Source organism: Pristis pectinata, chromosome 10 (assembly GCF_009764475.1).
Source record: "Pristis pectinata isolate sPriPec2 chromosome 10, sPriPec2.1.pri, whole genome shotgun sequence".
Lineage (NCBI taxonomy): Eukaryota > Metazoa > Chordata > Chondrichthyes > Rhinopristiformes > Pristidae > Pristis > Pristis pectinata.
This window is the reverse complement of record NC_067414.1, coordinates 34,216,039-34,239,440: the sequence shown is the minus strand read 5'-3', so window position 1 is coordinate 34,239,440 and position 23,402 is coordinate 34,216,039. Positions and strand designations below refer to the sequence as shown.

The following is a 23,402-nucleotide window of genomic DNA, read 5'->3' as shown; positions in this document are numbered from 1 at the left end:
GCTTGGGATGGGTAACTACTTTCATCAAGGGAATCAAAATATTGGAGAATTGGAATGGGGCATGCGGTAATCTTTTTCAAGTGGTTAATCTTTTTCGAGTGGTTCATTAGAAGCTCAGCAAAAATCTTATACAAACAATGCAAATGTACATCTACACCACTTCTTCATTCCAATAATATTCTTTCAAAGTTGCAGTAGGCAATCGGGCCTCTTGAGACTTTTTCAAACTGACTTATTTTCACTGGATTAGGGAAAGATGAAAAAAAAATTTGAATGAATTTATTGAGTGAATAGGAAAGATGGATTCTTCTGATAGGGAACCGTTAATAAGAACTCATCAGTAGAAGTGGTCAATAAGGCTCTGAAAGGAGATCTTATGGTATTTTTTTATATACAGAAGATGCATAGAACATGAAATGTTCTGTCTTTGAAAGTCTTTGAGACAGAGGCCATTATATATTTTAAGGAAGAAAATGGATAAATAGTCAAAGCACAGCAAGGTAAGAAGCTATGGAGAATGGACTCAAAGTGATTAATTTTTTTATTATTCTCACAAAAGCCATTCTCATGTGAAGGGCGACACTGTCAGTGTTTATAATGCTCTGTAACAGCAATATCATGTATCTATATGATGTCTTCAATGTAACAAAATGTCTCAGTACTTCTGAAGACTGTAACTAGAAAATATCACCAAAAATATCAGGAGGTATGAAGTCAGAAGATCAAACCTCATCTCATGAGTACATTTTAAAGAGTGACGTAAAAAAACGGGAGAGTTTGGGAGACTTAAAATACAGGGAGCGATTCACAAAACTAAGGGCTTTAGCAGCTGAAGGCCCAGACGAAATCCAGAAGCAATTAAATTTGTGGATCATCAAGAGACCAGAATAGGAAGAGTACAGATATTGCAGAACTTCATGAGGTTGGAGAAGATTACAGAGAACATGAAGGTGCTGAATAAACATGAATTTGACAACAAGGTTGAGAATTTCAAAATTATGTTGTTGATTCACCAATAGTCCATGGTTAATGTCACACATTTTGCCACAACACACTAAGTTTTAGTTGTGAGGGTAGAACAAGCGAGGCCTATAATAGTTGAAAAATAGCAACTTGTCTCATTACCACCATCAATCTATAATAATTTTAAAGGTTTGGAACAAATAATGTGTTTTCTTATGTTTAGCTGACAAAATGTAACATTTTATTTGGGGTCTTGATCTGTCCCTATAAAGTAAACAATAAATGTTTTCACTGCACATAAAGTCATTCTCCAATCCACTGCTAACTAGTTAGTTCAGTTGAATGCTCAGTAGAGGTTGTGAATTAAATTTTTGGAAAAGCCAGGACATGTAGTCGAAGTACTGCGAAAATGTATAAACTGTGACCCTCCGCAATTTTTACAACTTGAAGAGAATACAACATCTTAGCTAGAACTATTGTTGGAAATGGGCAAAAGTTGCAATAGTGTTATAGAGCATGTTGCCTCACAATATGAGGGTTCAGATGCTTATTTATGGGCACCACACATACTAACAGACACTATATGTCCATATGCATCAACATGTACAATAAAGCACTTATAATGACTGAATTGTTTGTTTCTCTTTCCCATATTTGTTCAGTTAATTTTCATGGCTATTCATTTTAAACATGGTTGGAATATACATCTTTTTTACTTTTAGTTGTTAAGGGTCAAATTTTCATTCTATTGTAGCTGCAGTCATGTTAATAGTTATATACACAACAGCTGTTTTGCTTATGTATGTGTACGTTTGTAGGGAAAGAGTAGAACCTTTACATATTCAGCATGGCTGCATGATTCCCATTCTGTGGGTGGCATTACATTAATGGTGATCATCTTTAATGTTGCATGGGGTGTTCTGTGGCTTCATGGGAACTTTTACTTGTATGGGAAATCCAACGTGTTTGGTTATCAGGAAGACTGTGCCTGTGGAGTAGAAAATGATCCAACTGTATTTTGACTTCAAGAAGAAACACATAGCTATTTTATATTAATAACTGTTAATTTGATTCCAAAATCAGTCATGTACTCTCAAACATTTGGAAATGAATAATAGTTCACCCCCATAGCAGATTGCATAATGGGTATCGATTATCTAAACCAAATATTTTTTAGATAAAAATAGAACAGGCAATAACCCAGCAACTAATTGAAAAAAAAGAGTAATTATTGATAATATTGGCAAAATGTAACATTTTATTTGGGGTGTTAATCTGTCCCTATAAAGTAAACAGTAAATGTTTTGTAAATGTTAGTCAATATTAGATAATATTGTTATAAAATAATAATAGTTAGAGAAACAATATTAGAAATGGAATGTCACCGTCATCGTTATTGTGATCCTTTAACACGCGGAGATGCATTTTAAATAAGCGCACATTGGAAATTAATTGCACCCATTAGTTTACTTAATATTTACTATTTGTTATACAAATATTGTTCCCATTTTGAACCTTTGTGACGACGGATTACACGTGTTTGAAATCAGGGAGATTTCGTTGAAGGAAAATATATGTGACTTCATTGTTTTGGAATTAAATAAAGTGCTAGCCAACCGAGAACAGGGTGCAGCTAATACTTAATTGTAAAATATAGAATGGCTCCGTTTCCAAAGTGGGGTTAACGAGATGGTCAAGAGTCATTGTGCCGTATTTTGTGTGGGAATAGCTGCCTGGCACTTTTTAAGGTAATTTACTTAACAGGAAATGAGTTGGTCCCAGAAGAGAGAGCAAACGAGGAGAGTTAAAGTAGCCAGCGTGATAAATGACGCTTTCATTTAGGGATCTCTAGAGCTCGTTTAAGTCTAATTTTCCGTATTAGCCCCTGTTGAGCTATTAATATAGTACTCAGGGACCGTGGCTTCTGTCTGGGCAGAGACATTACAGCTAACATTAAAACACACTCTTGATTTCAATGTGGAGATAATGGAAGGTGTTTAAAATATGTTTTTTTTCACTAATACAGATTGACAGATGGAGGTAAATATGATTTGCCGGGTCTGACCAATGAACAATCAATAAAGGGATAATGGGAAAGTTGTACGATTTTAATCGATTAAAATCGATGGAAAACGAGGGTATGCAGTGCTTACAAAAATAGTTGTTAAAAACGTTTATATTTGATTATCTAGGTGAACGTTTCATGCCGAACGAGAATTTTACAAAGACTGAAATGCTTGTATAGTTTTGTACTTGGTCTAAAGGTTATGGGGATAAATGTGTATCTAATGCAAAATATTGTATCACACGTCGAATTATTGCATACTAATGTGCATTGCGTTTCCAATCAAAATTCAGAAGACCATTCCCTTAAAACTTTTATCTATGTTACTTTAGTAAACACTTCGAGCTACATCAGTAGAAATATACACTTGTCCATTCCTGGACATCCACATGATCTGTGTAATCCCAATATATCTTGAGTCGACAAGGCCAACTCCAGATATACTTGAGGGTAGATAAATCGTGATATGTCTGAATCAGGATTGCTATTGAATAGAAGCGAACGTCACTGTATATTGTGTTGTTTGCTGTTAGAAATGTGCGGGTTAAATTCGCGCCTTTGCTGCATTAAGTGTTCAGTCATTCGTGGTTATTATTATTATTACATTAACTCTATAACGATTGCATATACAATTGCAACATATTTACACATTGCATTACGAAATCACATTGAAGGAGTGCAAGCTGAACATTCTGAACACGTAAAGAACTGAAGGCTTCAAGCTGCGTTTTGGTCATGGTCCATTGGTTTGCGATTTCTTCTAGTCGTTTGAACGCTATCAAGTTTGTTGTCGAATTACGTTTCAAAGCACAATCTGTTCATAATTATTAACAAATGAAGCAAGTATTATTTTCCATATTGATGATCTGTAAGAGAAATTAACGTGACAATGTGCCTTAGAGATATTATAAAACTAAATTAGCAAAGTGATATTACAAGTCTAATAAATATGATTGAAAGCACTTAACCGAACCAGTGCAATAGTGGTTTATGATTCATTTCAGTATGTTAATCATTAGGCGAGGGTATTTATAAAATGACAGTGTATGTACCTATATGTTTATTGGTTTAATATTTGCCATTCCTTCTTAAAAATTATAATAAATAAGGAATCAGGGAGATGAACAGATTACTGGTGTTGTAGTTCCTTATTCATACCTGATGTGGAGATATTTACCACCCAATTTATGAATATTTATTTCCGCAGATTGTCCTATGGCTCATTTTAAGAATATTATACGGAGCTAACTTCCCCTTAAAGCCCTCAGCCTTATATTTGTCAGAACCTGCACCAAATTGTTGACTGTGGGCAATTCTTCTCCCTTTTAATACCAGTATAACCTACTGGGAACACTAAAGCTATCAAGCATATATGTAAAACGTAAAATTAAAATGTTAGCTTTAGTAGGTTATCTGTTAAAATGACTGCAGTGATCTTAAATTACAGTGGCTGTGCGTTGCATTTAGTTTTAACATGCATGGAAAACATCTGACAGATTCAGGAATGTCTGCATATCCAGTAGAATCAGCCTTCACTAGAATACTCATATTCACTAGTATTTCTGTTTTATGTTGATTTTAAACACATCGCAGCCAAACGTGTGTTGGTTTGGAAAATTCATGATGGAATTTATGATATTAAGTTTTGGAGCATAAAAATTGGATAAAATAATAAATGCTTTGGGACTTTTGAATCTTTTTTACCAGTTGCCAAAAAAGGTCATATAATTTACACTTTTTTAACGATAAGAACCTTTCTCTCATTAATAGTTTTCCTGTATTTTGCCCCACAAAAAAACAAGCAACTAGTATTTAACTAGGCCGATTTCCTGTGCCGAGGTTCACTGACAAGATGTTTATCCCGCTTTTCATGTTGCGAGGGAGGAGGATGGGTGAAAGTGAATTCATAATGGCGACCTTTGGCAAGTGAGTGGATGTGTGCCCATACATCAATGTAATACCGTAATCGAATGGTAATGAGTGCGATTTAACAATAAATATCTATAAACTGGACAGTTCGTTGGAAGTATTTTAATATGGATCAACCATAGTATTAACTCACACCAAAAAGGCAGTCGTAGATAATTCGTTATCCTGCCTAAAATTTCAAAATTGTCGAGATACCTGGCCCTTCAATTACAAGTAGCAATTAGCAAATAGCTGAAAAGGAATTCGTGTGTTTCCTTGTCAGCTCACGTAATAAACTTTGATCACTTCGACACTATATATACAAACACGGGCAGCAGGATTGGTCTCAAACGAGAAGAAGCAAAAGCCAATTGATTTAATTTGAACTGAGGGATTATTAATTGCGTTAACTGCATTAGCAGCACCATTTCTGGTTCACAAACCACAATTCAACATTATTTGGAAACAGACGTGGCGTTCCAGACCAGCTGGGTTTCATCAAAACGCTTACTGATCTGTCTGGAAGGGTAGAACTCACCAGCAACAAAAAATACTTCACCTTAGGTGGAAATAGATACGTGGCCCGAGCGTGGGAACAATGGATTTGTCGGAAAATTCTTAGCACAGTTTGCCTTATGTTAATTGAGAAATAAAGCATAGTTATAGCTAAATATCAAAACAGTGTAGCTTCACTGTTATAAATTCAGTTCTCAGTTTGAAACATTTTGCTCAATCGTGGGAAACAGCTTGTGGAGTAAATATCAAGATGGAAGTTAGATCAGTAATTAAAATCATTATTTCTGAAACATTTTATTCTAAACAATCTAATTCTATAGTATGTTCTCAATACATGATCCCTATCACTTGTAGGGAAATGCTTAGTAAGGTCCTATTGAACCTCACAACGTGGACAAGCTGAATTACTATGACATCACCATGACGTTTCCCTTGAAGCTGAGTATTACATGCTGGGATGTAATAACTCTTCAATCCAACCTCACAAGGCATATCCTTAAAACTATAAGGGAGAGAGCGAGAAATGGACAACTAACACCGAAACTAATCGTGATTACTTGAATCATTTGAATGGCAGGGATTTCTTTAAATCAATCAAGAAGTACTGTGGAAGTCTATGACCACAGCTGGCACTGTCTTTTATGTTTTCACTGTCTGCTGATTAAATAATTTAAGCCGCAAATTTCCAATGTAAACATATTTTGGACAAAAGGGTGCACTTTCTCAAATTGGAAAATCGAGGTTTTACGCATCACTTAGATTGCAGAACGGCAAATACAAAATTAATTTGATACATCTGCAAAATGAAATAAGAACCAATTGAAACCATGGAAAAAAAACATTTTTAATGTGGTGAATAAAGTCAAACTAGGATATGCCGTATTTCCATTAATATGGATTGCGAATTCTTGACCTATATTTATTGTTGATCAGTAACCACTTATCTCGAGGACTGACTGGTGTTTTAAGGCAGCAGAAGTCCAACTATCTTCTTCAGATTTTTTGGTTGTAAACGTATTCCATAAAATACATATATGAAATACAGAAACAGCATGGCTTTCTTTATATTCATAGGTGTTATCGATTATATACATTTGTAGTGTCAGCACCTTCTGTGTAGAAAGCACCTTTTCCACTCATGTGGCTTCCTTGGTCGATACAAACTTCAGCTGCTTGAGAGGCTTTTACACAGGGCTTCACCTTAGATTGCAGTCCTTCCTCACGAAGCCTTTTCACTGGCTGCACCAAGCTTCAGTGCGTCCCTGAGTACGTACTTCTGCAGCCTGGAATGTGATCTTGAGACTTGTAATTCTTTAGATTTTACCCATTAGCTCGTGGGCTGGTGTTAGCTTCTCATTGCACAACAGCAGCAGGCGCAACTACCTAGGTGACTTAAAACAATGTTAAGGTCATCAGGGTTTTCTCCTTTGTTTTGTTCTAATTTGGATAGTTCCCAAATTATGAAAACAATACACGTGGAATATCACCATATGTCAAAATTTCCATCAACGCAGCTACCATTAATAATGCTTTTCAAACATTGGATAATCCTTTTATTTTTTTCCCTGTTCAACCAATCATTTGGGCCTGTTTCAGTTCTATTTAACATTGATAAACCAATAACAAGGAACCGGATGTAGAAACAATTATGTTAACCAAAACGTGAGCTTTTATTTTTATGATGCCAAGAATTATTGCACAAAACACAAATAATTTTATAGAATTTTGATTTATTATTAAAGTGCCTCCCATAACATGAACTCGCTCTTACTTCCTTTGCAGTCCATTTCAGTCCAGGAAGCAGCAGAACATTGACTAACTCACTCTCTACGAAGAATTTTAAACCATAGTGCAGACTTTCATTTACTTTGCTTTGAATTTATTTATTGGTTGACCAGATTTTATTTCCCAACCTGGAAATGTGTTCTTATTTACGAGGTTTCATTTAAAATTTACATGGTTTTTCAAGTGTTTTTTCCCCTTCTAAATGAATTAGAAGTTAATAAGTTGCGACCCTGACATTAGATTAGAAGCTGGTGGATACCACTTCAAAACAAGTGCCCTTTTATTTTTAAAGATGAGGGCGCTATCTTTCCACGATGCATAGCTAAATAACTTTTCAGCATTCGGATTTATTACCGACACAGCTCCTTCACCATTTAAAGCGACTGTCATTGCTTTTCTGTACAGTGCCCAAGTAGTACAATATATCTGTTCGCTGAATAAAAAATGTTCCAGTGGAGCCGGTCCTGACGTGATGATGTGATGGTGTCCTTTGGCGTGAGCTTCAACCACGCTTGCGTTCAGCAGCGAATAATACCTGCACCTAGGGTAATGCAGCACTGACTTTTGTCATTATGTCCTTTCCTTTCAGTCCCACTTCCTCAGAAGAATATCACATCCTTGATGATGAACAAAGACAATCTACTTGGCGGAATTGCCAACCATAACGAGGTATTCTGCTCGGTGCCAGGACGCTTGTCCCTTCTTAGTTCTACATCCAAGTACAAGGTGACGGTGGGAGAAGTCCAAAGGCGCCTGTCCCCACCAGAATGCCTGAACGCGTCATTGTTGGGGGGAGTGCTGAGAAGGTAGGTCCCAAACGTAGGAAACGGATCTTTCAAAATAGAGCAATATTGAAACTATTGAATCATAAAGTATGATTATTACTAAAGCACAAAGTGCATTGTGCGTCATTAACTATACCCCCCAACAGTTGTCCATCCATCCATTCATCTACAGCTACAGCCATGAGCGAATCTCACAGATTGTTTCTCCACAGTGCAATATTTCAATTAATATTTCTATATCCATCCTTCTGTGAGTTTGTCTCGCGGGAATTCGGAACATATTAATAACCATTAAAACGCAAACATAGAAGCCAGTGGGCAGACAAGAATGCATGGCAACTGCATTCTTGCATGCCTATTGGCTCATAGTTTTATCACAACTGGTCCGCATAGATTGCGTTCTCAGCCGCAGACCTGAGTAGTACTCACAACTGCATCGACCGCTGGAGCTCGTCACTAAATATTTATACATGTGGTCGAAAGCAGGTCGACTCCCCATACCCAGTTTTTAATGTCATCATGTAATAACGGCCTCGGCGCCATATTAAGAAGGATGGAGATAACCGCCACCACCCCTCCTCGCCGCCCGCCCTCTATTGTTTACTTCGGGAGAATGTAGGCTGCAGTTTCACGTTCTGGAGCAATAATGGAATTCCATTCTAAGAAAATGCAATGAATTCGCGAGGGTATTTATGAAATCAGTTTTATGTTGTTGAAGTGACAAGGACCCAGAAGAAAGCATTATGAGACTATCTGGTAGAACTGATTTTATACCGCCAGGCTTTAGTGTTCTCCAGAATCTCACTCCATGACATTTCCACCTTCGCATCTCTGGGTCAGTGGGTGATTGAATGCAAAAGTAGCCGGAGAATACACCCTTGGGCTGCAGTTTTATTCCAGCTGCCACTGTTGGACTGGTGTCTGTGGAGGGGATAGTGGGCTTTCACTTTCAACTATCCTTCTCCAGCTAATGCAATTTCACGTTCTGGCCTGTCTCGAGTTCAACAAGAATCAGTCTTTTCCAGAATTATAAATATCGGGGCATAAATTTGTGCCCTGTCCAGATGATGGTTTATGTTAGTCTGTAATAGGATGATGTCACAATTCTTTGGTTTCGTGTACCTTGGGACTTGACTCCTCGATTACAGTGGTACTTTCGGGTTCATATGCATCTAACTCATATGAATGCAATGGCACGGTTTCATCTTTAATACATAACATAAACATTTTAATAAAGTTCCGTTGGAACCTTGTGGAAAGATAAGACATGTTCATATAGAATAAGGAACAATATGCCCTCATATTGTTGCATTTGTCCCCTATTTTATATAAAATATCTTATATAGATATTTTTAATAAGCTCTATCCCCATCCTCCGACCCTCCCCTATATATGGGTACTAGATGTGTTGCAGTTTAAAAATGTTACGTGTATTGGTTTCAGAGCCAAGTCAAAAAATGGTGGAAGGTCGTTAAGAGAAAAGCTTGAGAAGATCGGATTAAATTTACCCGCAGGCAGACGTAAAGCTGCGAACGTCACTTTACTAACCTCACTAGTAGAAGGTAAAGATTTGGGAACGATTTTCTGATTGTATTGATACTTTAAATACATAATTATCTCAATACGTTTAACACCTTCAAAACTTTGTTTAACCGTGGTACGAAGAAGGAAATGACGACAGGGGGTCTATTTGTCAACTGTTTATATGATATTTTCGACATCTATCACATTGACGGGATCCAATGCCATTACATTCTGTTCCGTTGTGCTTGTCTGTGTGGCCGTTCATTATGGTTGAAGCATCTGAAAAATTGCTGACCACACTGTCAAAATGATTCTACTTTCACGAACATTCGCCATTTTCTTTGAACTTTCAAGTGAAATGACATTAATTGTGTAATTAAAGCACCAATGTACTTTGTGCATAAATAATAATACTAAATATTATAAATGCATTTATCCCATAGCCGTAAGGACTCTTGGCTAACCTTCATGAATAATTTATAATTATATTCACATTTTCATATGTAACAACATTTTCATTAAGTTAGTTACCAAATAAGCACGCGCGGACGGTCACTCTCTCTCTCTCTCTCTCTCTCACACTCAATCTCTCTCTCTCTCACACACACACACACACACACACACACACACACACACACACACACATATCCACTGATCTGCATCTGTTTCTGTGCACAGTCAAGAAGCTGTTTTATTTGTGTACCTGTTACTTCGATTCATAATCACTCTCTATCTGCATCAGAGACAGGCAGACGTCTATTGTACACAGCCTGCAAATAAAGTACATGTATGGAGAAAATGAAAAGAGAGAGATTTTAAAATACATTTTAAATGGCATGATGCCAAAAACATGTTCAATAGAATAACTAGAATTTACTTGTACGTGGACGGTTGTGCACACATTTCATTTCTAATATTGTAAGCGGTTGAATTTTCGTCGAACCTACGAAACATCTTGTTGTTGGAACAGATTTTATGTTGTTTCTTAAACAAATACAGTTTAGCAGATTATATGTATCCTTCATTAATAAACTGAAATTGTCCGTGATATTGTTGAAAGGTAAATTGGCTCGATCATTAGTCACGCAGTTATGTGGGACATCAATATATATTCACCTTTTTATTTCCTGTTCACTGCTCTCTTTGTCTCTTTCACCCATCCATCACTTATCCCTATATCTATAAACAATTATCTTTCTTACACGGGTCACCATGATAATTATCTAATTTTAGTGTGCTTAGTAACTCCAGATCTCCTAATGCCATTTATTGGGAAGTTGTAATAGAAGTTGTGAAGTTGCCCTTCATGAATTTTATATTTTTATGGTAACACTCTTATTAATGGTAAATTGTTTAAAAATACAGAAAATAATTAGATTGATCATTAGCAGTACAGTATCTGGTTGAATTCTTTAATGCTAATGTTAATTTCATGTGCAGTGTCTAAGCTATCGCCTGCAAAGCACTTTGAAAAGATTCAGTGCTGGAGGGATGAAGCATTATCTACTTGAATCCCCCCAGAGCTTGGCTTTGTAGTGTTACCCAGCTTTCGCTGCTCTCTGAAACATCAGCATCAGGCGGGAAGGTTGATGGCATGGAACTCCCTGCAGGGTGTTCTCAATAAACACACATACACACTCACAATAGCTATATAGGGAATAGGTATTTTCTAGCTGCTTTATGCTATTTAAACTGTATTTTAAAATCTCCGTTTCTTTTTCACTCTCTCCATACATATATGTATATGGTGAGTCGGAGAATACATGCCGGTTTTCAGCAAACCTAATTGTTCTTGCGAGAATTTAGCCTTTTTGGCTGTTCCTAGTTGATCCGCAATGTTTGCATAAGACAGTGTTTTCATTATTGCTCAGTATAAAAGTATTTGGCTTGTTGTATTACAGGTTATTGAATACAATTTGCAGCATTTAATTACTTTTGATAAAGTAGTTTACACGAAAATACTAATTTATGTCATTAAATGGTAATAGAATTTAGTGAGCAATTCACCAGCACTTTATATGAGCAATATAGTATAAATACTTAGGTTAACGCACCTTGCTCGAGACATTCACACAGACGCACGTTCATATGATATGCACCTTATACATTCTATGGCAGATAATTAAGGTGTATCACAATCATTCTCTTGATTTCCCTGACAACCATGAGGCTTTGCAGATTAATTGTAAATGCTCACTTTAAACTTTTGCAGTTTGTTATTATGACGAATAACACCCTGATAGAAACTACTTACAATATTTATTTTCTCAAGAATAAATGTATTTATAACAGTCATTTTTTCTTACAATATACATTCCACTGAACATTTTATTTACATTATTTACAGCAAGGACTTTAAACTCAACCGTCATGATACACAAGCCAATCTATCGTAATATTTTGGAACGCATGTTATATCCCATCTAGTACTCATATCCTACCTAATAACTAAATCCAGTACATGCAGGTCAAAAGGCAATAATAGCTGATATTTTGTGATGTCGCCAATTAATTTTAATGTTTATATTTAATGTTGTACATTCTTACAAGTTTTTTTGGCTACTCAGTAGCTATTGGTCACTTTTTTCTTGACAGCCAGCATTCATATGTGGTCCTGGGCTCTGTCTTTATATGCAAAGTGTAAGATAAAAATCGATTCAAAGTCTGGGAATGTTCGTCTTCATATATAAGCAATTGAGTCTGTGCATATGCTGGCTTCGCATTCAAAATGTCCAGTCTCATCTATTTTCTCTCTCGTCCACTCACATTAGAGATAAGTATTTCATTGTCTGTCCCTTTATAACAAGCAATCGCTTTACAATAAATAGGCATTTTATTTAGATTACTCAAATGAAGAAGTTAAATCCACACCCGAAGTAAATAACGAACTCCTTAACCGCCATGACTTATCATTACTTCTTTGAATAATCTATGTAACACTGCAACTTTATAATTTGGAAGAATGTTCATAGTATGCAATGAGTCAAATAACTTTTTTTCTCCCCACAATGCCTTTCTTCTTTCCCATAGTCGCCAAGGGGGATTACTTAAAATTTATACATCATTTGAGCGTTGCAGTGGATGTCAGAGTTTATCTTATGAACAGCGCGTTAAAGTCTAGAATCCAGCCTGATTCCCCATATGGAATCGCTCTTGAATTCTCAAAGGGGGTGCATTAGAAAATATTGGGAGCTGGTGCAAGGTTTGTACATTGAATACCAGACACTCCCAGACCACTATGAACAGACAACCAGAGGCAGAATGACGACACATTGTTTCGAAATGTTACCGAGAAAGAACTAGTAAATACCACTGAAATACTGGTTTAGTCCCGCTCTGCATTTTTGGCTTTACTTTATCTCTCTGGCGAATATGAATGTCGATATTGATATACATAGTGTTAGAAATTGCACACAAACTCGCAAACAATCAATTAAGAATTTGGTCTTGTCTTCCAGGCGAGGCCGTGCATTTAGCCCGGGATTTTGGGTATATCTGTGAGACGGAATTCCCTGCCAAGGCTGCAGCAGACTACCTGAACAGGCAGCACACAGACCCCAGCGAGCTGCACTCCAGAAAGAACATGATACTGGCCACAAAGTGAGTCATTAACTTACTCCTACATGCCCCTTGAAGGTGGCAGGGAAAAAAAATAAATACCTGTTAATATTTTAGATTTTTTATAATGATAAGATGAATATGAAGTAATATTTGAAATTAGGTGGCATGTTTTAAATTGGATCAGCATAACATGATCTTTGCCTGATTGAAGGCTTCAGAAACTGTGATTTTCGATCCTTTCAAACAACGTATTACCATATAGTTACAGTCGACAGATAAATGAGTGCATTACATAAGCTGTCGTTTAAATATTGTCATTGATTGAGTCCACGAAGTCTTTATAAAATCTTTCTTTGTATTCAAAAAGGCGAGTGAAACTAATTTAAATAATCAAGTCATATTTTGATTTAACTAGGCATTCCAAGCTTAAGAACTTATTTTTTTCAGATGATCATTTAAAGTAGGAAGTATCCAAACTTGTAATCAACTCAAACATTTTCAACCAGATCTGGCGAAGACGCAGCGCCGACTTTAAAATATGCGTCTGTATCTGACTTTAATATTATTGAAGAAAATCCTCCCAATTCCCACCAAAGATTAAAAAAAGGCTGAAAAATCATTTGCTGAAATTTGTCCAGATGTTCGCTAGACGTGATTTGAATTTAATTGTTTCTTTCCGCCGGGTCAGAAGATATTACAATCTCAGAAGTTTAATTGCTTGCAGGCGATTCTTTTTCTTTGAAGACAAGAAGCGCTTGACTTCCCTGCCATTAATCCTTCACGGTGGACGTTTCCTACTTTGCATAGAAAAAAATACAAGGGCGATGAATACAGGCGTTTAGAATGTTCCCATAGCAATTTCCTATGCGTCTCTATTATGCGTGCTACCACACACGCGGAGAAAATAGATATAGAGCGAGAAAAAAGCAACTCCAATAGATGCGATTGCGTAAAAACGAAGCAAAGATGCATTTTGAAAGCACGTTTCATTATTCCTGAATGCAGAAGTGGCCACTATTTACCGCATCTGATTGTTTCTCTAATTCTGTTCACCGTATACTTCGCACAGCTAAATAGTCTTCCGTTTTCAGGAGCTACTATTTCTATAGAAGTGAGCCTTTTGTTCTTGTCATTTGGGTTTGCCAAGAAGTTCAAAGGAATATGCACAAAACGACATTTTAGAACCTTCTTCACCGGGGGCTCAAATATAAAGTCGTGATTTGTTTGGCTGCATAACAAAAGACTTGGGCCAACCCCATAGACATCTAACTATTAATGATTCTGATAATGATGATGAAAAATATTTTCGGTTATGTTCCTTAAACCTTTCTCTTATTGACTATTAAAATTAGATTTTTGATTAAACGCATTATTTAGATACACATATTTCATGGTTGTTTAACTGCATTGCTATACTCGGCCCAGAAAATTCTTTCAGAGAAAATCGAATTCATCGTGGCAATGGATAAAATATGCCGATGGTGTTGATCCCTAGAAATCTATAATCACTCTCATTTCTCTTGCCCTCAGATCACTTGTAAAATTAAGTTCATATTTAACAAAGAAAGCCTGATCTGTCACTACAATGCTACAGTTAATGACTCTAGCATGAAACCACGATTAGATAGAAAACTGAATTGGTGGAAAATGAAAACCTTGGCACTATGTCGGCCATTCCGAAAACAAGAAGACTCGGTAAATTGTTAACCCAGCTTCCAACTGGATGTTTGTTGATCGGCATTTTGCTGAGGCTTCTCGATCTTCCGACCTTTGCGTTTTTGTTTATTGTTGAACTTACAATTCGGTTATTTTCTGTAAGAAAAAATGTTTCAGCGAAGTTGTGCGTTTATCAAAATGATGGAGGGTACCGCTGAGAAACGGGATACATTTCCACTTCGACACTCAGTCTGAATATTAATTATTTCCAGGTCAGGTATAGCACCATTACGTTGCAATTATCCAGTAGCTATAGGTGAAGTACAACGTTGTACTACAGATTCCAGCCACACGGGAAATAATTTGTAATCTTTGACTGGAACTACAAGTTCTGGGCTCTTGTCATCCTCAAAGTAGAAGGGGAAAAAAGGCCCCACCACTGATGTTGCGCCTCTAAGTTCTGGAATTACTTCCCTAATACCGTGTCTTCGTAATGACACTCCTTAATTCCATCCCTTTGATCAAGAGTTTGGCCACTTGTGATAATATCAAAATGTGTGGCTCTATGTCAACTTCTTAGTTATGCTCGTGTTAAAGGCCAGTTGCTGTTGTACAAGTTGTTGCCGTTGCTGACACTTTTGCTATTTTCCTCCTCGTCGGACGAGATTTGTACCTTAACCTTTAGCTTCACTACTTTCAGAGCCAATTTACAGTGGAAGTGCCTCCTTAGAGGGGAGGCGGGGTGCGGGGTGGGGGGTGAACTTCCGCTGGTCTGGAAGGACAAGGGAGAAGACATTTTCATTCATTCACTATAACTTCGTGGAAATGTCAATCAAACTCCATACAACGTTTATAAACAATACCCCAAATCGTTATCGAACTTTCGTGGAGGAGTGGTAGACCCGCTACTGAAGGTAACCCCACCATATCCTCCAACCCCTCACCCGCACCCTTACTCTAATCTGGGAAACCAAATTCTGACAAGTTTACAGGAGAAACTGTCATCTTTCTGAAGTCAAAAGAAACCACTGAAAGTAAGCTATCAGCGTGTTGATCTAGTGCGCCACGACCCCCTCGTTACATACATAAGATATCCCCCACCCTCACCCCCCCAAAAAAATCAGAAAACAAAGGACAAAGTATATAACATGCGGGTAGCCTCGTTCCTTGCAAGGAATGATCTGAAAATGAACCAAACGCCTCAACATTTTCGGGTTTTGGATGAAGTTCCTAAGTGTAATGGCCGATACCTCTTGAATGTAAATCTTAGGTATTAACTCCCCCAGGGATTTCATGTTCTCACTTCTATTTGCTGTTTACAATATGTTCTATTTACTTTTATTTTAATGGCCGCGTAATTTTTAATTATTTCTGATTTAGCATATCTCTAAGGTGGATTTTTTTTCTCTCTCAAGGAACAAAATATTCTGCTAACCCTCACATGTGTTATTGGTTGAAAAATTAGCCCACTAAACATGTAACCTAACCTTAACTCTTTCACCTTCGTGAACCCATGCTGCTTTTAACAGAATTCTTTCACGATGAGATTAATCTATATTTAGGTTTTGCGCTGCTTCATTCATTCTTTAGAAAATTAAAGAAAGACTCACATCCGTGGGTCATTATGGGAATTGAGAACATATGAGATTCCATTAAAAACATCCGGAATTATTTCACTATTGTAGTTCTATTATAAGCAAAGGAAATCTTAAATAGAAATTCGGATAGATTGGAACTCAATGCTATGCAGTCAGCTTTTCGGTAATCACGATGTGCGGGTTGAGGGGGTTAAACCAATTTCCATAGCAACCGGATAATGTGCCATTCCATACATCTGATTTGTGTTATCTGACGGCAACATTCATTGTCTTATTTTCTTAACCCCCAGGCAACTTTGCAAAGAATTCACAGATCTGCTGGCACAGGATAGGAGTCCTTTGGGGAACACCAGGCCCAACCCGATACTAGACCCAGGCATCCAGAGCTGTTTGACTCACTTTAGCCTCATTACGCATGGTTTTGGCTCTCCTGCCATTTGTGCTGCTCTCACAGCTGTCCAGAACTACCTGACGGAAGCATTAAAGGGACTGGACAAGATGTTCTTAAACAACAACCCAAATAGACACACATCTGGAGGGGAGGCGGGCACCAAAACTGGAGACAAGGAGGAAAAGAACAGGAAATGAGAAACACTCCTCCAAACTTTTTATTTTCTGTAGCTTTATATAAAAAATCTTCTATTGACTTGGAAACAACAACGCACACATAAAGGAGCAACACTGGGTCAACTGTTTGCAACCAATATGGACCTGGATGCAAGGCTTCAAGAGCATTTTTATTGGTATTTTTCCAATTTTGCAACACTTTAACTTCCATTTTATGTCAGAATGGCAGGTGATTTCAAGATCCACCTGGGTGACTGCAAATTGATTTTTTTATTATCAAAATTCTTTGGTCCACGCTCATTCCAGATCTGATTTCTGTGCACAGTTCTGCATGTTGTGAGGATGGAAACATTCCACCAAAAAGAAAATGACTATCAGGTAACATGAAAGCTTAATAGTATCCCACCCCTCCCCCACCCGATTTGGATACATTAGCTTTAATATAGAGCTCATGATCTAATGATTTGCACACAGATTCCAACATACAGTGACAATAATGACATGTACGTGCTCATTCTAACTCCAAACACAACCTTGCAGTCTGCGGCATGACTGACCATAACCTTCCATACGACACGAATCCAAACGGAGCCCTATGTAGATAATTATTCACCTTGGATTGCAGTTGTCAGATCAAGTACAAGGGGAACACTGCGAAAGGAGTATAGTCAGCCGGAAAGCAAGTTTATTTCAAAGAGTCCACTTGGAATCTAACGGAGATCAATGAGAAGGAAACATGAGATAATAGAAATGGACAGTGTTCCCCTAATATGGCGCCTTCATTTTAATTTTTGGTACTTTCTGAAACATCAGCAAATTTGACTGGCCTTCTCAATACTGTTTAGCATTTGGCAGCAGTTATCTAACTGCCGAATAAATCCCCAGGTAACTGCCCTTGAAAACCCATTGGCATTTTGTTGGGTCTTGCTTGTGATGTATCTTTTTTACAAACTGACTTTATCTCTGAAAGGACTAGGATCATGCAACTTTAAGCTTAGGCGAGTGAGCATGATCTCTACTCAAACCAAGGGCACTTTTGACCTCAACTATTGGGCAATTTGTTTCTTTTGAGTTTAGACAAGGTTCGCCAATGAACATACCAAAACTCACTGATCACTTCACCCAGTTACCCATTGGGCGGCGGATAGCGTTTAGTTATAGATGTGAGTTTTCAACAGCAATCAGGGCTACATACTGTAAACTAAGTCTAGGTCACGAGGAAGATTCAGAGTACGAAGCGACCAGAATAGCTTTTTTCTGTCATCAGTTAGGAAAAAAAAACAGATATTAAAATATTTGCAAATCAGAAAATACTCTCTTCGTAATGTGCAATCCTTAAATATATCCCCTGAAAATATATGATAGTTTTTTTCTTAATAAATATAAAACTTCAAGATCACACAGAAGCATCAGTAAAGCATTTGTAGTCAAACATTAAAATTATGGCCCATTTCACATTTTCGCTCAGATTAACAGCCTGCACATTGCAAAATATATGAGGATCATGTTTAAAGGAGTAGATGGATTCTTGCAGGTTGGAAGACACACTGACCTGTAAGCCATGCATTGAGAATAACATACAAATTCTTGCAGCTGGGTTGTCTGGAGCTTCCGGGATTCTCCAAACTAAAGGGGCGGCGTTTTTTTTCTCTAAAATCAAATCTTGTTTCTTACACTGTGTTTGTTGTCTGTGCTCCATGAAGGTATATGGAACTCTGTGCTCACGACTGGGAGATATTTATCCGTGTGAACACATTTCAAATTTCTTCCCATCTATTTTAATTTATTGAAACCTCGCCACAATCACTTCTCCCACCCTTCGAAGATTTTTTAAACAAATCAAACTATTCAAGGAGAGCAACGTTATTGTGGTGTGCTGGTATGCATGCATGTGCTTGTGCGTTGGTGAGGAGGAGGAACGATTGCGACTGCAGTGAAGACATCAGGTTCCCCACAGTTAATGAAGCAACCGACTGATACACATTATAGGGAACCTAGCTGTCCTTCTTTGATCCCAGTTTGCAGTTCTGATATTCTAGCTGGGCACGTTTGTTGTGCATAGACAATTGCGATAATTATCAATTTAGAAACTGAATGCATTATTGTGAGATTCAACAATTTAGACCATATGGTGGTTATAACTACAGCAGATACTGCTTATTGTCACCATTGAGTCGTTGCTCTTACTGCTCGTGCGCTCAACATGAAAACCATTTTCTTCGGTCGGGTATCTGTGGTTGTCCATACCATAATATTTCCTTATTACTTCTCATATACTTATAACGGCCTTTTAAATGAACCACTTTTTTAAAAAAAATAAATCACTGAGACGTTACATAGAATTCAATGCTCCTTTGAGAAAGAGCTTCCTTTTCATATGTTTTCCACTTTTTCGCCCCAGGCCATGCTTTTCAATGGAAGAGTTATCACAAGCCGAACCTGTGCTGCTCGGTGAGTCCACAGGTGGTATGTGGCGGATGGAGTGTTTTCCCCGTGGCGACACAAAACAAACCCACACCAGAACTGACTAAACTCATTAGACACATTAGCAAGAAAGTTGGAATGCTGGGAGGACACAGGTGTGAAAGGAATGTTTGACCGTTTAGTTGCTCATTCATTTACAACAAAAAAATGCTAAAATGTCCTGATGAATACACCCGGATCTTGTTTGTTTTGAATGTTTATTTCTAAGCAGTAGAATAAGATCAAGGTCCCTCGGGGGGAATAAAAAAGGCAAGAGTTATTGCATTCTGCTGATTTATTTTTAATTCTGTCGTGTTTAAAACTAAACAGTTGAACAGGTTTGATTTGTAGAATGTACCCCTGTTGCCTATTTTATTTTCACTGACTCAAGGCAACTATGCTGCTACTGCCACTGACAAAAAAGAATAACAGTGGCAAATGTCGGTCAGTCTCAAATTGCCAGAAATTGATTATTGAAAGCTTTTTTAAAAAAACAGGTTAAAACATTCCAACCCATGCTTGTGTATTGCGGATTTTTCATGTAACTTGATTGGAGTTTCATTCCCTTTTGATGATATATTTCTGGTTTCTCTGAACTCGGTGCTGATTTGGTATTTTGAAAATCTAAAATGTTTTACTTAACCAGACACAATGTTTAGAGTGCACGGAAATTCCAGATCAAGCTCACATTTAAGTATGACTGCACCCATTTTATGCACTGGAGCTGACCCAGCCAAATGTAACCAACATGTGGAATCTAAATTTCCACACACACACACACACACACACACACACACACACACACACACACACACACACACACACACACACACACACACACACACACACACACTTCTTGCACTCCCCACCACACCCGTCCCACCCATCCAAGATATGACCAGATGACAATTTAGACAAAAAGAACATTTTCTGTAGCTCAACCAGATGCGCCTGATGGCAACTTTGATCTAGTCTCTAAGTAACGAAACGTGGAAGTCCACAGCATGGAAAAGGTAAATTTGTTTTTGAGGGAAATCAAAACTCATTTGTTAGCCTCCTTCCCCGGTTCTCCCAGCTTAACCATGCAAATTATAAAATTCAATTTGCAATCGTACGTGTCTAGGAATTTTTGAAGGCGAAACATATGAAGTGGTCAGGAGCCGAGGGAGTGGCTGGGGCGCTCCTGTAGAGCCATTAAGTAACATAGCTGGATGTTAAATACTTTATTTTTCCGGGAACTCCCACAAAGCATTTAACATGATGTAAACAGTGCAGTGACTTGACACTATCCTAAACCTAACCATTAACCAAAAAAGATCTTGATAATTACCCGAGACTAACATTTTAGGCTGAAGAGAACGATGTTTCCGCAAGTCATGAAATATTGATGCAGGAAGGATGGTGGCTCTTCATTAATGATAAAGTTTTGCAAACCAACTGGCAAATCTACCATCAGCAAATGACAATCTACTGGAAGTGTTGCTAATACAAATACAATCAATATTTGAAGTCTGTCTACTCTTCCCTGGAAGTCTGTTATACGTTTTCATTTCCATAGGTAGTATAATTGCCGAGATATAGAATCCTGTGTATTTCGGTGTCAATCAATATATCAAATTCGAAATGTGCACCCATTTTATTTTCAATCGATTCATATTGTAATCTCATCCATTTAAAATAAAAAAAAACCCGCATAGCAAAGTAATACTGAAATTGACAAACGCTCTTGTATCCTCACAATCTTCTTATCCGTTGAAAAGGAATCCATCCTTGTCAAAAAAATAAGCACGAACTCATAACCCCATATGCCAAAACTGCGTACGAGCAGGTTGTATACTTTGATCTGTTCCCATCCTTGTCACATGCTACAAAATAAAACCGTTTTGACTCCAGTAGTTAGGTAACCCGATTTTTTATACAACACTTTCCAAACAAATATACAACTTGGAACACTAGTTCCTCTGGATCTCCACTGGGATTCAGCTTGGAGGGGGTGGGCGGGTTATCATTGTCCATGTTTGTATATATTTATTTAATGTTAATTTAATGGGATTGTAAATATGGTGAGCCAGTAGTGGGGTATTTATCTATGATTCCATACCTCTGTGAGTGGGTTGAAAATGCTTGACGCTAGATAGTCCACTATCTGATCTCTGTTCACTAGACACATTGTAAAGGTGATGGGTAGAACTTGTTTATTGTCCAGTTGTGGTCTCATTTTAAGAGAAAAAAAGAGTTGAGTACCTTGTGATTTTGTTGTATTTTATTCAGTTTAAATGTGATGCTGCTTCACTTTTCAGACAGATTTTGTTACTAGGTCTGTCCACCTACTGGTTGTTTGAATGAAAACCAATCTGTCTTCAAGAAACAAACGAACACATAATAAATCTTTCTTCCGAAATGTACTGTTCTTTTCTCTCTCTTTCAGTAAAGCAATAAAGTGCAACCATCATATTTTAGTGTGCATTTGTCCCTGGGATATTTCCAATGGCATGAGGAAAAGGTTTCAGAAATGTTACCAAAACAAACCTGGTGGAGTTCAAAATGTTTCAACTTTGGGGATGGTGTATTGTACACTTTAAACGTTACGATCAAAAGTCGGGCATTGACGGATACATTTGGCTGAAAAAGTAGCAAGCGAATGTAAGAACAGGAGAATTTAAGGTATTTCAGTAAGGTATACTTGAAATTACGCTGTGCAAGTAGTCTCAGCAAGGAATCTCGATCATTTGGAGCGCATATCAGAAAGTATGGGTGTCTATTGAGTCATGGTTCCCGATAGGGGAAATGCTTTGGTACCAACTTATGTCCTGTAGGCCCCAAAGTTTTCCCTGGCTATTGTCCAACTGATTTTTCTTTGTCTCTATTTGGTCTCTGTATGAGCAGGATAATGCACGCATGGCTTCTCTATTTAACTCAATTAAAGGGCTCAGGCTCGCTCTGACCTTTTGTTTTATGGCCTGAACCTGTCTAACAAACTAGTCATTCCTAAGAGTCAAGTCATTTTTTATCACCACCTCTGTTCCTTATTTGTCGACCATTGAAATAAGTACTATAACTATAATTGCAACAGGGACAGGTATGGTATGCAATTGCTGAATGCATGCATCATCTCTAGAAAATTTATAGGAGAGCCTTGTACTTCACCCACCTGTTGAAATGAAAACCATCCAAAATATCAAATTTGTACTTAAGCAGAAATATTGTGGTCCACAATATATGGTGTTCATGTATATTGTGTAAACTCTCAGCATTACCTATGTTAATAGATTTTACATTTCTTAAAGCCAGCTTGTAAATATAGTTGGAATCATATTATATATCTCCAAATATTAGCATATATAACTATATATTAAGAATAAAGAAGCAATCATATTAATGTTAAACACTTGTTGTTAAAGATGGAATCAATTTTATTCAGATACTGAGACTTTGATTCTTCAAGTTTATCTTTTCTGGTAAATACTTAAAAAATGGAGATCATGGTTATCAATTCTAGAGGATCACTTTTGTTCACTTATTCTATACCATTTTCATTTGCCCAGCTTTGAAAGAGTAGCACCACATTTCCATCAACAAATAGGATCACCATTAATTTTCCATTTCGCTGCACCCATTTATGGTCTCTCTGAGTGAGACTAGCGATCAGTAACCAATTTTGCAATATGCTTATCATTTTCATACTTCGAGGTTGTGTTGCAATGGGCCCAGCTTCTAAACAATGACTAAAGGAAGAACTTTATCCATTTAACCTATGGTGGGCATAAATCCTGGCTGAACAAATAAAACCAATTAGCATCAATTATGAACATTTGAATGGTTGTGCAACAGAATGGACATAAGAAACATTTAATTTTGTTTTAAAAATAAAAAAGTACAAAAATCCTAATATGATCAAAACTTCTCAGGTTGTTAGGGTAGAATTCAACATTGGCAGTGGTGCAAAATGAGTGGTGCTAAATTGGCCCTTTGTTACTAACCAAGCCCAGCTTTTGGCACAAAAATAGATAT

General features: G+C 37.3%; 1 protein-coding gene across 2 annotated transcripts in view; it reads left to right on the top strand.

Moving 5' to 3' along the window:
* The window catches only part of tfap2b (transcription factor AP-2 beta), a 44,953-nt gene extending 22,246 nt beyond the window's left edge, over positions 1-22,707 (top strand). Inside the window, exons 4-7 of one of the 2 annotated variants that reach the window (XM_052024984.1) lie at positions 7,827-8,043; positions 9,466-9,584; positions 13,005-13,146; positions 16,652-22,707. In XM_052024984.1, the coding sequence (XP_051880944.1) occupies positions 7,827-8,043; positions 9,466-9,584; positions 13,005-13,146; positions 16,652-16,949 (776 nt within the window). In that variant the 3' untranslated portion in view covers positions 16,950-22,707. The remainder of the gene's footprint in view (positions 1-7,826; positions 8,044-9,465; positions 9,585-13,004; positions 13,147-16,651) is intronic. The other variant, XM_052024986.1, reaches the window with a different exon arrangement.
* The last annotated feature ends 695 nt before the right edge of the window (positions 22,708-23,402 follow it).